This window comes from Labrus bergylta, chromosome 18 (genome assembly GCF_963930695.1).
Source record: "Labrus bergylta chromosome 18, fLabBer1.1, whole genome shotgun sequence".
Lineage (NCBI taxonomy): Eukaryota > Metazoa > Chordata > Actinopteri > Labriformes > Labridae > Labrus > Labrus bergylta.
This window is the reverse complement of record NC_089212.1, coordinates 21,643,800-21,659,700: the sequence shown is the minus strand read 5'-3', so window position 1 is coordinate 21,659,700 and position 15,901 is coordinate 21,643,800. Positions and strand designations below refer to the sequence as shown.

Below are 15,901 nucleotides of genomic sequence, written 5' to 3'. Positions count from 1 at the left end.
GTCAATGACGCTACATCCCGTCAATTCACCTTTCAGCTTCCTGTACTTGTTACATGCTAGTTGTAAACACTGAGGGTGAAATAACTTTACTGGCCTTGAACTTTGTGACAGATTTCTCTCTGATATCTGACAAGAATTAAGAAATAGGGACCGAAAGATGCGGGCTGTTAAATGAACGTTTCTGGTGAGTTAATAAAAGATACGGCTCGCTTTGCTAAGATAGCTTTTCTGAAATGACATCTTTATTATAAAGCAAACGAATTCTCTTTTCTGAAGTTAGCCTTTTTATGATATGTTAGCTTTAGACCTTGAACAAGGAGTGTCAGTTTGCAAAGAATTTGTTTGGTTAAATACTTAAAGGTAAAACAATGCAATATACAGTAAGAGAACATATTATATTCATTATATTATATTCAGTCAGAAGGAGAGATACTGCAGGTCCTTCCTTCCTGCTGCAGTCAGACTGTTTAACCAGCCTGCTCCCAGTAGATCACAAAACACACACAACTGGACAATTCACTCTGACTTTGTGCAATAATAATGTTATATTAATGTTATATTATGTTTATCAAACCACTGTGCAATAACATGTTACACTTTATGTGCACTGTGTGCATGTCTATTACACTGAATATTACGGACTACACTTTTGTCAATAGCTGATCTATTTTTTAATATCTCTTTTTTAGTATCTATTTTTTAAATCTCTTTTTTAGTATCTATTTTTTAAATCTATTTTTTATTATCTATTTTTATTATCTATTTTTTAAATCTATTTTTTAGTATCTATTTTTTTGTACATTCTTAATTTTTCTTTTCTTTATTTAAATTGCCTCCTGTCCACAGGAGGCTTTTGAAAGGAAAACAATTAAGATAGGGAGAAAAGCAATAAAACAGAGAAAACAATAAGGAGAGAATAAATAAATAGACATAAACCGTAGAGAAAAGGAAGCATGATCATGATATATTTAATCATAAGTATTATGTTATTGAGGTAGTGTTGCGAACACTTTGAAACACTTACCAAACATGATGAAACCTATGGGCAAAACAACACAACACAGCATGTTGCACAGTAATTGTTTAATCTCGATTCTCTTGTTTTCATGATCGCGGGAAGCCAAAATCGTGATTGAAATTGACACTTCATTAATTGCCCAGCCCTGCCTGGTTATACTGACAGATTTATAGTTCTTATGGATTATATGTAAACTGTTTGGAAGTGAAAAACGAAGATGAAGTCGATTTATCTATTTTGTTTTGTTTGGATTGGTGTATTGCGCCTTGTGTTGCGGGGGCTGTGTTGTTATTGGTTTTTATCTTCGGGGATGTTTCATGTTAATGGTGCATGCTGGATCATTTGATTGATTATGTGTCAGAGTAATTCCATGTAGGATCGGTCTTGTAAATGACTTGACTCAAAAATAAAATAGTCATTCATTCGATAGGGTAGTTACGTAGTTATGTTGTAATTTAACCAGCTGTTCAATACTCCTTACCCTAACCACATATCACAGGTATAAAATCAGGATGTAGGCTTACTGAGATGGTTAACAGCTTATGTTTTATGGAATCAGATGTATTTTTCATTCCTCGTCTTTCTTGCAGTTTGTTCTGCCACTACAATATACGATATCTCCAGTGATAGCAACGATGTTCCAAAGAGCCCTCCGACTGAGAAAGGCTCTCAGACGTCTAAACCTCCACACCGCCGTCTCATCTTCAGCAACAATCAAACACCCACCTGTTGGCTTCAACAGACAGTTTCTTCCCACCACCTCATGGCTGTCAGGAGCGTGCTGTCGAAAGCTGCATGCTGGGACAGACGGGCCCAACCCCTCCCCCGCTGCGGCCCCTGACAGACTTCCTTTCTCCAGAATTACTTCAGAAGATTTGGCCTTCTTCAGAGAGATCCTACCAGGCAGAGCCATCACCGACCCAGACCTGCTTGAGTCCAGCAATGTGGATTGGCTGAAGACAGTGAGAGGTGATGGCTAGAAAATAAATTCATCTTATTCCATTTGAAAATACAATTTATTTTCAACAGGTTATGTCTGTCATTCTTCATTGTTGTGTAGGTTCCGGTGAATTGCTGCTGCGACCTCAAACAACAGAGGAAGTTTCTCAAATTCTAAGGTAAAGATATATCAGTGAGCGGAAGAAAAAAATATGCAAATGAGGGATTTATTAGATTGTTAAAGATGCTGCATTTCCTCTCATGTAGGTACTGTAACAGTCAAAATCTGGCAGTGAACCCTCAGGGGGGAAACACTGGGCTGGTTGGGGGCAGCGTGCCAGTTTATGATGAGATCATCCTCTCCACCGCTCTTATGAACAAGATCCTGACCTTTGATGGCATCTCGGGTAAGTCTTAAACTCATGAGGTTTTACCCCAAATAAGGGTTTTTGTACACTTTAATTTCAGAGGTTGTTGTTTTCATTCTGCAGGCATTCTGACGTGTCAGGCTGGCTGTGTCCTGGAGAGCTTGTCCCTCTACCTGGACGACAGAGACTTCATTATGCCTCTGGATCTCGGAGCGAAAGGTAGTTGCCACATCGGAGGAAACGTGGCAACCAATGCAGGAGGACTCCGGCTGCTGCGGTACGGCTCCTTACACGGGACTGTGCTGGGTCTGGAAGTGGTGAGTCGAGTGAAGAGTCATAAGTATTGAAATCCCTGACGAATGATTACAAGAGATCAAATAATGACGTTTATGTATCGTGGCTTGTTCAGGTTTTGGCAGATGGGCGAGCGTTGGACTGCTTGGCCACATTGCGAAAAGACAACACAGGATATGACCTCAAACAGCTCTTCATAGGGTCAGAGGGAACTCTGGGGGTTATCACAGCTGTGTCCATCCTCTGTCCACGGAAACCAAAATCTGTGAACGTGGTTTTTCTGGGTACGATTTTCTCATCTCTTCCCCCTGTTACCACTTCTGTAATTATGACACGTTTTATTGCAAACACAAGCTGACATCGATCAGTTAATCGTTTGTGTTTGTATACTAATGGATGTGGTATTTGATTCTTGTTGATTCTTCGCAGGCTGTGAGACATTTGAGCAGCTACTAAAGACATTTCAGCTCTGCAGAGGCATGCTGGGAGAAATTCTGTCAGCCTATGAATTTCTGGACAGTGAATGTATGAGGCTGCTAAATACGCACCTCAAACTACCCAATCCGATTTCTGGTAGGTGCCCACACACACACACACACACACACACACACACACACACACAAATAAAAGCCATTTAAGTTTGCTGCTCCTTTAATTTGAGCTGAGACCTAACGAGCTGCTCTCATTGGATGATTTTAAGAGGATGTTAAAGGACTTGGAGGCAGACACATCTGGCTGTAGATCTTCTCCCTGATGTGTTTGTGGATGATCTTGAACAAACATTTGCTGTTTTTAAATGTGTTTCTTTGAATTACTAATTATGTTTTGATTTTTGTTGTTGTATGTGTGGCTGCTCGTTGTTTGTGTGAAACTGTAAATTGTGCTGCGTCCTGTTTTGGCCAGGACACTTAAAAAAATGAAGAGTTTCTTACCTGGTTAAATAAAGGTTAAATTACATTTTTTTTAAATGTCTTGCAGATTGTCCGTTCTACGTGGTCATAGAAACGTCGGGATCTGATGCAACACATGACGGGGAGAAACTGCACAATTTCCTTGACGAGGCGATGACATCATCGTTAGTCACTGATGGCACCGTGGCAACTGAAGACTCAAAAATCAAGGTGTCGTTTCGCACAAATTTCACAAGACCAAATTGTGTAACAGGTGGAATTCCCCCCCCCCCAAATTCATTCTAATACATCTTCTTCCTCTTTATTTTATGGACTCTGCATGTTCAAGAATTATTTGAAAGACGTCAGTGAGCCACACTGGTTTGACATTTTCAGTCACTGCCACTTTCACAATCCTGCTGCTCAAACCTCTGCAGCACTAAACACGAGGTTTAAAATAGTGCCCAACACACAATATTTAATCATGTTTGAGTAATGTCTAGTCTTCTTAATTCTAGACTATCCAGTAGTTAAGTGATGTAGGGATTCTTGACAATAACAATGATAAAGAGTATGACTTTTTGACCTAAATCTTTTTTTTTTCTTAAGAGTGGATCTCTTAATGAATGCCTCTTTGTTGCTAGAGACGAGCTGCCGCCGTGTGTCGTTAAGTTTAAAAACTCGGCTTTGGAATGCGAATGATGATCATGCAATCAATTTTCCTTTCCTCAGGCTTTGTGGTCGATGCGTGAGCGTGTCACCGAGGCGCTCACTCACGATGGCTTCACTTACAAGTATGACATCTCGCTGCCGTTGGAGCGACTTTACCAGCTGGTGACGGACATGAGGGAGCACCTGGGGGACCGGGCCAAAAGTGTGGTGGGATACGGTCATGTAGGTAAGACGAGATCAGAAGATGTGAAGAAGTGAAAAGAGTCTGGATATTAGAGCGTATATACTTCGATAAAATCAGAAATAATTACCTTCATCTATTTCTATCGACACCCTTAGGAGATGGAAACCTCCACTTGAACATCACTTCTCCTGCCAGAGACCCGGCTCTCCTCGCCGCCATCGAGCCCTTTGTGTACGAGTGGACGGCGAGCTGTCAGGGCAGCATCAGTGCAGAACATGGACTGGGCCTGAAGAAGAGGAACTACATTTACTACAGCAAACCCAGCCAGGCTGTGGCTCTGATGAGTAACATTAAGACCATGCTGGACCCCAAAGGCATCCTCAACCCGTACAAGACTTTACCAGATAACATAATATGACCCCTGAGCGTCTCAGAGCTGAGGGGAAGTTGGTGAATTCTACACAGCTCAGGAAGGAGGTCAGTGGTTTTTGTGGTCACCCCGTGGTACACTTTAAACACAATTTGGAGCAGAGCTGTAGGTTTTGCACAACAAATGTCATCAATCCAGCCAGCTAGAACTCTGAGAGAATACATGTTTACTCAGCATGTATTCAACACTGTAAAATAAAACTTTATCAACTACCTCAGCTACTCACTGTAAGAGTAGCCTTAGTCTGAACCACTCCAATGTCTATAAAATATCATGTTTTTGTTTAGATTTTAAATTATAGTCACTTGTGTAAGAAATGAAAACCACAGAGAGTACTTCTCAATAAAAAGGAACGGAGTATGAGTGAATGAGTTGTTGACACTCTTCATGGCAGCCACTAGGGGGCAGAAAGGAAATAAGAAATTGAGAGCACAGTATATGTTTAATTTACTGTACGTTATGTGTGTTTTCTGAGGTGTACAGTTTAGACCTGCTCCATCTGTAACTGCTCTATATACCTGTGGTTGTTTTATAAAATGGTTGAGTTCTACCAGCAAATTTAATCTTTACTAAATATCATAAAAAAACATAAGCCTGTTGTAAAACAAAAGTCAGTGTGAACAGTGAAATAGAAAACGCTTTCAACTAGAAAAACTGTCAGTGACCATATGAGCCCCTTACTATGTGTTTAAAGATTCACAGGAACCTGTAACTTTAACTTGTTAACAGAATTTCACTCATTATCTATTTTTTCAAGCTCATGCATCATGAACATATGAGGTCTAACGCTGCATTCATGTGATGCCGGATACATCAGAAAAACGAGTTTCCAAGTTGAAAAATGACGGCTCAAGTCGGACCAACAAGTCGGAAACTCTGGGAAGAATTAAGTACCGACTTGATTTGTCATCAACGTGGGGGGCAAAAGCTGTTTCATTAATGTTCAGATACTTTTTATGAATTCACGTATTGCACATGAATGTTTTGCTCAAATATACCTTTAACATAGACATTCACAGTCTTTGTAGAATCCACGACGTATGTTGTTGTTATAACATAACGTGAACACATCGAAGTCAGAAGAACGACTTTCCAACTCAGAAACTCGGACCATCCAAAGGAGCACCTGAATGCAGCATAATACAAAAGTCCAGTGATAAATGTGACCTTTATGGAAGTTGAAATGTTCTCCTTTTATTGAAACTTTTCCAGAGAGTTTTTAATTGAACTGAACATTTATCATATTTTAAAAGATGTACTTTGTTGTGATGTTAAATTGATTAAATTAATCTGAGGGGAGGGTCTAATCCTAATTTGTGAATGAAATGAACTTAAACACCTTTCTGCTCACTTATCAAATCAACACCCAAGAAGAATACACTTTTTAAAAATGTAGGATTTATTTCAGGTCCATTGTTTTAAACTGCATCAGACTGAACTAGGTGACCGTAGACTTCTGCAGCTGAAAGCACATATTTCCTAAACTCTTAACAGAGGCTGACTAATCATAAGGCAAAGAGTCAAGTACATGTTTTTATTACATATAAAAAAAGACAGATACATTTTCCTTCCAAAATAAAACCCAGCATTTGTGAACAAACTCATTAGTAGGCGACTTTGATTGTTGAATCTTGAATAAAAGACGGATGATGGGAGTGTTTGTTTTGTTTGTTATTCAGGCAGCTTGTACAGACTGGCATTATGGGAGACGAGAGACGTTACATGGGAGGCCCCACTCGCTTTAGAAAACGTGTCTAAAAAAAAAATTTAAAAAAAAGTCCGCTCTGCCACAAACAAGCCTCCCTCAACTCCTCCCTGCCTGCACAGAAGACTTAATTCAAACGAGCCACAGTGACGGTATGAAGTGTGGCAGGCAGAGAGGATCAGTCCATTTCATACTCGTTCTTATTATAAGATACAGACTAACCTTTAGTGGCAGGTTCGCATATTTTCTTTCTATTAAATTTGCTGCTTTCCACATCAAAGCATTTCCTACTAGCGCCAACAAAGACAAATAGGGGAACAGAAAGTACAGTAAATGCCTACATATCGTTATACAGTCGGGGGGGGGGGGGTCACGCGTCATCGCACACATCAGTCTTGCACATCCTCAGTAGTGTGGTAGCATTGGATTTAATACATAAATATTATTTAAAAGTGTTAAAAACAGCTTTGATTCTTTTGGCTCTTTTCCTTTTGGAAGTGAACATTTGAGTGTGGTTTTACTCGTGTGAGTGTTTAGTTAAAGAGTCGGCGTGTTCAGATAAAGTTCAATGATTACAAAGTTTGTTTGATTGTCTTTGAGAATAAAAGCTGCAGCCTCGATGCTGCAAACATCGGCTGGGGATCAGTAACTGATCTGTGATAGTATGTAGTGTTGTGTGTGTGTGTGTGAGAGCAGTCAACAGTGGGCGTTAAAGCATTAGGATGGAGCACTACAATATGCCATCCGCGGTTGTTCACACTTAGTAACAGTCTACAGTTCTGGTCAGTGCGAGCACATTGGGTTTGAGTCCTGTAGCAAAGGCTGGCATATTCAGACGACAACAGATCCAAAACGTCTGCGTTGGTTTGAAGTCAGAGAGGAAGAAGGGCGTCGGTGGAAGACGACCACAGGAAACACGAGGGAGCAAAGACGATGAGGCTGGATGATACCTTAAACTCTCTCCTCTGTCCGTTCCCTTTATCAACCTTGTTAAACTAAAAAAAAAAAAAAAAAAGGAAGCCGTTACTAAGCTGATCTCTGACTTCAGGCTGCTGCCTCTGAGGCTCCTCTCACGACTCCTTTCCTTTCTCCAGAGAGCTGTGGATCTTGTCCAGGGTTTTCTTGATGCGTAGGGCTGTAAGCCTGGCAGACGGGTTCTGGTACCAACACTCCTTCATCAGTTTCACCAGAGCCGAGAGAGTCTGAGAGAGAAAGGAGAGACGCGATAATGTGTCAATTACTGTCAAGTTTCTGAATGCGCCAAGGCATTCTGGGTAATAACAAGGCACGCGCTATCACCACTGTAAGCTCGCTCGCCGTGTTAAGCATTTCAAGGTCCCAGCTGTAAATATCCAGGAGGCGAACATCACACCAGGCTCAAAGAGTAAGTGGTCATGATGCCTTCCAAAGTTCACCATCCAATATCTTTTTTTCTTTTTTTTTAAGATTTATTTTGGGCTTTTCTTGCCTTTAATGCAGAGAGAGGACAGTGGATAGAGTCGGAAACCAGGGAGAGAGAGCGGGGAATGACATGCGGGAAGGGGCCACGGGTGGAAACGAACCCGGGCCTACCGCTCGAGATGAGAGTCTCAATACATGGGACGCGCGCCCCAACCATTGCGCCACCAGCACGCCCCGACCATCCATTATATTTAACGCTTTCTCCCGTTCGGGGTCACGGGGGCTTGGAGCAGAGTACGCCCTGGACTGTCCAATCACAGGGCTGAGACAGACAACCAGCTACACTCACATTCACAGCTACGGGCAATTTAGAGTCACCAATGAAACCTAACGAGCCGGAGGAGCCGGAGAGAACATTTAAACGCCACAGAGACAGGCCCTGACACGACAGGGATTCCAACCAGGAACCTCCTCGATGTGAGGCAGCAGCGCTAACCACTGCGCCATCGTGCATCCCTCCTTAAGTTAACATTACATGCAATTTAGCCAAGACAGAATAGACAGATCATTCTGAAATGCTACTTCCTCGCTTGTCTAGATAATAGTTTTGTAACTACAGCTTCAACTACCATATTTTTCCTTTAAATTTTGCAGGTAAAAACATTTTTTCTCCATTCTTTCCAGTCACAGTAAGGTTTATCTGGAGACTTATTGTCCCCAAAGCTCAATTACCGCTTTTTTGTTAAACAGTCTGACATTAAAACAGGCGCCCACTCTAGCTATCTATCCGTCATTTATCACTACTAAGTCCTTAAACATATAAAAACTTTGTTGGTGTCCAAGTCAATGTTTAAAACCATTTTTGTTTGAACTAGATTAAACTCTGAGTGTAAAACAAATACTCACAGGATCAGAGAACCATCGATTAGGAATGAAAGGCCTCTGCTGCTCCACACACACGACTTTCCTCATGTCCTCAAAGCTCGGATCGTTCGGCACCTGATCGTAGAACGGAGGCTTGTACTCCTCAACAATGCCTGAAAGTGAAACAAGAAATGAACACAAACAACCGGAACAAGAGGATACACTTTTGTTAAACTAGGGTCTCTCTTCTAACAACATGACCCAAAGTCTATTTGAACCACAGACCTGTTGTTCATGAAGTCACGGCCTTTAAAAATACACCAGATGAATGAAGCTCACCGTTGCTGTAGGTGCGTCTTGCTATCTCCCAAAGCACCAGCCCAAAGGCCCAGATGTCCACCCGCTTGTATGCATCGAAGCAGTCTATCTGAATGCTCTCGTCCAGCACTTCTGGCGCCATGTAACGCTTTGTGCCAACCTTTGGATTGTTGCCCACATCCAGCTGGTTGTCTGCCTGCGAGTGGGTCACAGCCAGCCCTGCAACATGTCAAGGGAAATTGAATATATCGGTGGAAATAAAAAATAAAAAAAGATAACCCAGCAGTTTAGGACATAAACACCTGAATAAAAAGGTAGGTAGTGCATGAACAGAAAATACCAATAAAACAAGACTGCAAAAAAATTAAAATATACAAAATCAGCTTGTAAAACGTTTATATAAAATCCTTTGATCCATCTAAGAGTCTACCATCTAGCGATCAGAAGAAGTGGATGACTGACCCAGGTCTGCGATGCAGCAGCGCAGCTCCTTTGTGACCAGGATGTTTTTGCTCTTCAGGTCCCGGTGTGCGATGGCCGGTTTTCCCTCTGTGCCGAAGATCTCCGTGTGCAGATGCACCAGGCCGCACGCTATCGACGCAGCCATCGCCAAGCCCTCTGACGTCTCCACGGCAACCCGCTGCAGGTAGTCATAGAGAGAGCCGTTCTCGTGGTAATGGGTAATGAGCCACAGCTGGGTGCTGGAGTTGCGAGAAGTCATGTCGGACGCCATGAAGCCTGAGGGGAGGAGAGACGGAGGACAACATGTCAGTATCACAGTTATGTTCATGGTAAACAAACAATTAAGACGTTAGAACGGTAGATATGTCAGTTTGAAATTAAGAGGGTTTTTTTCTCCACACTCACCGAGTATGTTTTCATGTCTTAGCAGCACTGTGTTGTAGATCTCTGTTTCTCTAAACCAGGATTTCTCATCTCTTGAGGAGAAGATTTTTACAGCCACGTTCTCTCCCTGCCACTGCCCCCTCCACACCTCTCCATACCTCCCCTTACCTGAAAGAAGGAGAACGTCAGACACAATTCAACAGGAAGAAAGAGAATGGAAGAAACAGACATAAGTCCCATGTTTTAAAATTTGAAAACTTCTTCCTGTTGTTCTTTTATTATCTTATTTCATGGCTACAATCCCTGAAACTAAACGATCTCTTGAGTTTGATTCCCATCTGACATGGATCAGATGTTTCCATGTCTACAGCAAAACGAGGCACAGAGCCACGTGTTTCCATTTCTGAACTGGTGGAAGAAACTGTACAGTATGGTGTTGTACCGAACAGGATCCCAAGGCTTCCCGACCGACATATTTCTATTCCAACCCTCAAAAGTGTTAAGAGTTGTCATGACGATGAGTAAACCTTACATCAGATTGATTTTAAGAAGTCAAAATGATCTGACTTCCTGTTCCTGTCGCCCTCACATCACCTTTGTGACATCACTGTGCAAAGATCTGTATTGATCACTTTGAGTCCTCATGACGGATTGCTTTCTCTTCAACAACAATAACCTTTAACAAAGTCCCTTCTAAAGACAGATTGTTATATTTTAGCATTTGAGTCCTCTGGTCCTGAATAGATGGTTCTTTCAGATTCCAGTTATTGCTTTCATTATCTCTCCTATTTATCCTATCGTAGTTTATTTTGTGTTTTATTGTACATGTTGTGATCCCCTGTAAAGTGTTTCTTTGATGCATTGTACAGCACTTTGGTCAGCTGCTGCTGCTTTATAAATAAATGTGACTTGACTTTACTGTAGCTCCCTTGTTTGAATTATTTAGTTATACATTTATTTTATGTTATTACTATAATGAAACGAGTCAGACACGTGAGTCCAGTGTGCACATGCCCTGTGTGGACGGTGGTGTGTTGTACCTACCTACACACTCCATCAGACTGATCTGTCTGGCCACTGTTCTCTGCACAAGGAAGGGAAGACCTGAACCGCTGCCTGATGTACATGAGTGGTCCAACAGGTCCTAAAGACAGACACAGATATCAGATGAGCTGCTTGTGTCAGAATCTTTAAGGGAGATGATGTAAACACATAATGCTAGCTTGAACAAAGCTACTGGAAACAAATATCAGCATTCACTGACTACTAGTGCAGATAAAAACACTGTTGAAGTTGGGAGTGATCAGAACAAGTGAGAGGACATCTCTGTTTACTCTGCTGGGAGTCTGGATTCTTACCGCTAAAGTGCTGTCTCCCACGTTGGAGCTTATGAGGCCGTCTACGGCTCCCTGCTCTGTATCGAACTCCTGCAGCCTCTGCAGGCGGCCGTGGTGAAGCCTCCTGCAGGCCAAAACTGACACTACAGACAGCAAACCAAGAACCACCACCGGACCCAGCACGAAGAGGGCTAAGGTTTCCACACGATACCGAACTGGCTCTCCTTCTGGGACTGTGAGCACGGACAGTAGACAAAACAAGCATGCAGTGAAGAAATTAGATGGTGTAAAATCTATTCTTTTGTCTGATGACATGATTATTCTTTTGGACAATTCACTTCCTTGCATAAGTTAAGCTTGTTATCATTTAATAGTCACCTGTGAGAAGGTGAGACATCAGTGAGCTACTGCTTGTGTTGCTGTTGCATACGTCTTTGTAACAGCAGAGGATGGCTTGGTGGAAGGACGGTGCGGTGGAGCAATGCAAACGGATTTTCTCCGGCCCCTCCAGGCAGCCGCGCTCAAACTCCACCCCGCCGCTCGTGACTTTGACGGAGGAGAAGCAGCTCGAGCCGTGGCACTGGGTGTCCTGGCATTTAGGGGTGTCACACAGACACAATAAATGTCCACCTGCGGAAAAGATGACAGGAGGAGTTCAACATACACACGATCATTTATTAAAAGCAGCAGGCCGATGGAATGGATTCTGTTTCACCAACTTTCTCCCCAGATGTCATCAGATGACATCGGCTGTATTTTCATTGTAGAGTTTTTTTATGCAGTGAAGTTTTGTTTGAATCATTGATATCAAAACTTAAAACCAAACACACAGCATCACCAAGCCAGACCGAGCACCGCAGTTACCTTGTTTTACACTATCTGATTAATTCATTTGATCCATATTGTCTATTCAATGGCACCACCTGTTGACATTAAAAAAAATTCAGGTGACCTGAACCAAAAAAATTTGGTTGTTAGCTATAAAGACCACATTTAAAAACATAAATGTAAAAAGGAATGGAGTAAAAATAAAGGGGGGTCCATTAACATGTTTTACTATAGATAGATAGATAGATAGATAGATAGATAGATACTTTATTGATCCCGAGGGAAATTCAAAGTATCCAGTAGCAGGTTACAAAGACGTACATGACAAATTAGTTACAAATGAAACCACAAAACCGACGCCCGACATAACCCGTGCAGGGATAAAAAATATATGTGCAAATAGATGTGATGGTTTAATCAAAAGCAAAATGCATGTAAGGTACAATCCAGGACAAATTACATCAGATTGAAACCTTTGAGAATAACAGTTCAAACACACACAAGGGCTGCAGATTCATAAAAAGCATGAAAAAGACTGATAACGGCTCCCCTTATTAACAAGTTATTATCAATATTAACAGCTGCCAGCCATATGTGCTGCTCATGGTGGTTTTAGAAGAAGAAGAACAGAAGAGGTGAGCCATCACAGTCTGAAAACATGAAAGTGGAAGACAGTGAGCACAGTACCTGAGCCCTCCGCACATGTCTGCAGGGTCTGCAGCAGGAGCAGCAGGAGGACGTGGACGCTGCATCTATCCATGTTTCAGTGCACTGACAGAGGAGAGGGGGAGGGAGGGGAGAGAGCAAATGAGAAGACACGCTTGCAAACAGGATAATTATATTTACCTTCTCAGTGTTTTTACAAGGAGCCTGCGAGGGCTTTAGTCAGATGGGGAGTTCAAAGACTTCTCTGTTTATCTTGTATCTATTAACGAGTAAACCAAGGCCACTTCAAAAGATCTACACTTTGATTAAACATCAAGTTAAAAGAGTAAACAGTCAGGGCCAAAAAGTACTTGTTTAATATCTTATTCTCAGCGGCCCTGAAGTGCATCACCATACGCTGGTTGAAACCAGACCCTTCCACTTACAATATATGGATCCAGAAAGTTTGGGACATTTACCAAATGGAGCAAATTACATACCAATTAAGACTCCAAAAAGAAACGTTCACAACAACATGGAGACCTGTACTGGCTTTACTAATGCAATAGAGAGTGATGAAATTGTGTAATTCGATTTTAGTTGATTTATTTGTCTCTTAAGAGGTGAGGTCCCTTGTATAAGCCTGTTGGCTTCTTGACCTCTCCTGACACAACTTTGATGTTTTTGTTAATCCTGTTTCGATGTATTCTTATGTGTGCTAATAAATAAAATAAAAAATGATAAAATAAATAAAAAATAAATGTTTAATTTGGGGCGCAGACCAAGATCATGCACCATTTTTCCCTTTGGGTTGACTTCACACGTGATTTCTTTGAGTGGATTAGAATTTATTTCTTTATGATTACAACTTTTATTTATGATTTTTCATTTCTCCTCTACTTTTATGAACACTTATTTATGTACTTGTTTGTTTGTGTGCATTATTGTGTATATGTATGTTCTTTGGAGTGGACATTTTGATTTGTATTTTACTTTTGTAATCTATTTCTGCTGGCTTAATATCCGAATGTAACTATACAGCTGGAAAAAGGAGAAGAAAAAAATATATATTTTTTTTATATTGTACTGTTGTTGATGAGAAAAATGAATAAAAACTAAGTTAAAATAAAAAATAAATATTTTTTATATTGTACTGTTGTTGATGAGAAAAATGAATAAAAACTAAGTTAAAATAAAAAATAAATATTTTTTATATTGTACTGTTGTTGATAAGAAAAATGAATAAAAACTAAGTTAAAATAAAAAATAAATATTTTTTATATTGTACTGTTGTTGATAAGAAAAATGAATAAAAACTAAGTTAAAATAAAAAATAAATATTTTTTATATTGTACTGTTGTTGATGAGAAAAATGAATAAAAACTAAGTAAAAAAAAATATATTTTTTATATTGTACTGTTGTTGATAAGAAAAATGAATAAAAACTAAGTTAAAATAAAAAATAAATATTTTTTATATTGTACTGTTGTTGATGAGAAAAATGAATAAAAACTAAGTAAAAAAATAAATATTTTTTATATTGTACTGTTGTTGATAAGAAAAATGAATAAAAACTAAGTTAAAATAAAAAATAAATATTTTTTATATTGTACTGTTGTTGAAGAGAAAAATGAATAAAAACTAAGTTAAAAAAAGAAGAAAATAATCATTAATTAATTTTAAAAAGGTGTGAGCTGTTTGTTTGGAGGTAAACATCAAGTGTAGCATTAACAACAACTAATAACGCAGATTGCATTAGAGAGCTACCACAACCCATTACAAAGTCACAGCCTATATTTAAGAAGTAAAAGCTCTCTGCAAAGCTTGTTCTTCACCTCACAGACTGCAGGACTGTTGCAGGACTGTTGCAGGACTGTGTGTTTGCTGTGGCTGCTAACAGGCCATGAACAAGCGGGTTTTATTGCCCGTCCACAAGCGACTCGGAGGCGCCAGTCAGGCAGACGGCCGCCCGATGCTAAGCTAGCTGCACCACAACAAAGCAGAGGCGAAGACTGTCAAAACAGAGCGATAAAACACCTTCACCTACCTGGCACACACCGAGTAACGCCTCTAACTCATTCTGTGACGCTGACGTTTTCCCTGTTTAGGTTAAAAGAGGGCTCAAAAACGTGATTTTTGCGATGTAAAAGCGACCACAGCCCAGCCCACCCACTGGCTGTCTTCCACCTTCCAGCCAGACGTGACGTCATCAAAACATTATCATCGCGGTGCATTGTGGGGCGGAGGAGTCCTCCAACAGGTTGTAATCTTAGTATTTACACTAGACTTAGACTTTCTTTAGTGTCATTCAAACTTTTACAGTGCAGATAAGAACGACATTTCGTTGCAGCGCAGGATAAAAAGTATTTACATAGAAAAATAATGTGCAGATATAAATAGATATAAAAAGAAAAGCTGTAGTCTATGTTTGTAATCTTTATGACAAGCGGATCCAACATTTTAAAAACGACATTAGGTATTCATCACAGATATAACTGTGCACACATGACATCCTTACTAACCAGAATGAACATTTGGGATATTTTCAACAGAATTGTTCCTCATTTCAAAAATATCTTCAACACAATTGGTACATGTGATAAATTCAGTTTTCATCTAAAATTAAACATTCAGATCCAGATATCCACAGTGTAATGTTGAATATCCTAATTTAAAGTAACAACTGGTTCCTATTAGATTGTAGATTTTTAAAAATTGGGAGTTTTTCCGAGAGTGAACTCAATTATCACTCAATAAGTTATCGACCTGTACAATATGTCCATATTCTTTATATTATCTGTAAACTAGTATAGCATGCTCACTGCACCTTAATCTGTGTATTATAATCCTAAGAATACACTTATATTTATAGCATTTATTTATATTTATAGCATCCCATTAATCCATCCATCCATATATACCTAATAATTCACTTTTTTTAGTCTACATCTGTAAATTTTGTAATTACTGTACATAGCACAGACTCTTGCACTTTCTGCTTATTTGCACTTCTGGTGAGATGCCAAACCTCATTTCGTTACTCTATACTTGTATATGTGTAATGACAATAAAGTTGAATCTCATCTCATCTCATCATCTCAATTACTGATATCTTGTATATTCATTGTGGATAGAAAGAATGACGCTGTGGATATCTGAAAT

The 15,901-nt window shown here is 40.1% G+C and overlaps 2 protein-coding genes across 3 annotated transcripts; one reads left to right on the top strand and one right to left on the bottom strand.

The window, feature by feature from the left end:
• The first annotated feature begins 26 nt into the window (after positions 1 to 26).
• On the top strand, positions 27 to 6,450 carry d2hgdh (D-2-hydroxyglutarate dehydrogenase). Of its 2 annotated transcripts, XR_002278253.3 has the most exons (11): positions 27 to 184; positions 1,609 to 1,987; positions 2,079 to 2,136; positions 2,225 to 2,364; positions 2,449 to 2,642; positions 2,735 to 2,903; positions 3,049 to 3,192; positions 3,598 to 3,740; positions 4,242 to 4,407; positions 4,521 to 4,842; positions 5,553 to 6,450. XR_002278253.3 is itself a non-coding variant. In XM_020642687.3 (10 exons), the coding sequence occupies exons 2-10, from the start codon at positions 1,654 to 1,656 to the stop codon at positions 4,781 to 4,783; spliced, it is 1,611 nt and encodes a 536-aa protein (XP_020498343.1). In that variant the 5' UTR covers positions 27 to 184; positions 1,609 to 1,653; the 3' UTR covers positions 4,784 to 6,450. The 2 variants fall into 2 exon arrangements, 1 of the variants encoding a protein (XP_020498343.1); XM_020642687.3 differs by having other exon boundaries at positions 4,521 to 6,450.
• On the bottom strand, positions 6,316 to 14,945 carry acvr1l (activin A receptor, type 1 like). The gene is made up of 10 exons (XM_020642688.3): positions 14,787 to 14,945; positions 12,782 to 12,865; positions 11,645 to 11,896; positions 11,288 to 11,499; positions 10,974 to 11,073; positions 9,951 to 10,097; positions 9,546 to 9,821; positions 9,105 to 9,302; positions 8,808 to 8,938; positions 6,316 to 7,702 (listed from the first exon to the last, which is right to left on the bottom strand). Exons 2-10 carry the CDS (start codon positions 12,852 to 12,854, stop codon positions 7,571 to 7,573), a joined length of 1,521 nt encoding a protein of 506 aa, XP_020498344.1. The 5' UTR covers positions 12,855 to 12,865; positions 14,787 to 14,945; the 3' UTR covers positions 6,316 to 7,570.
• Positions 14,946 to 15,901: the final 956 nt, after the last annotated feature.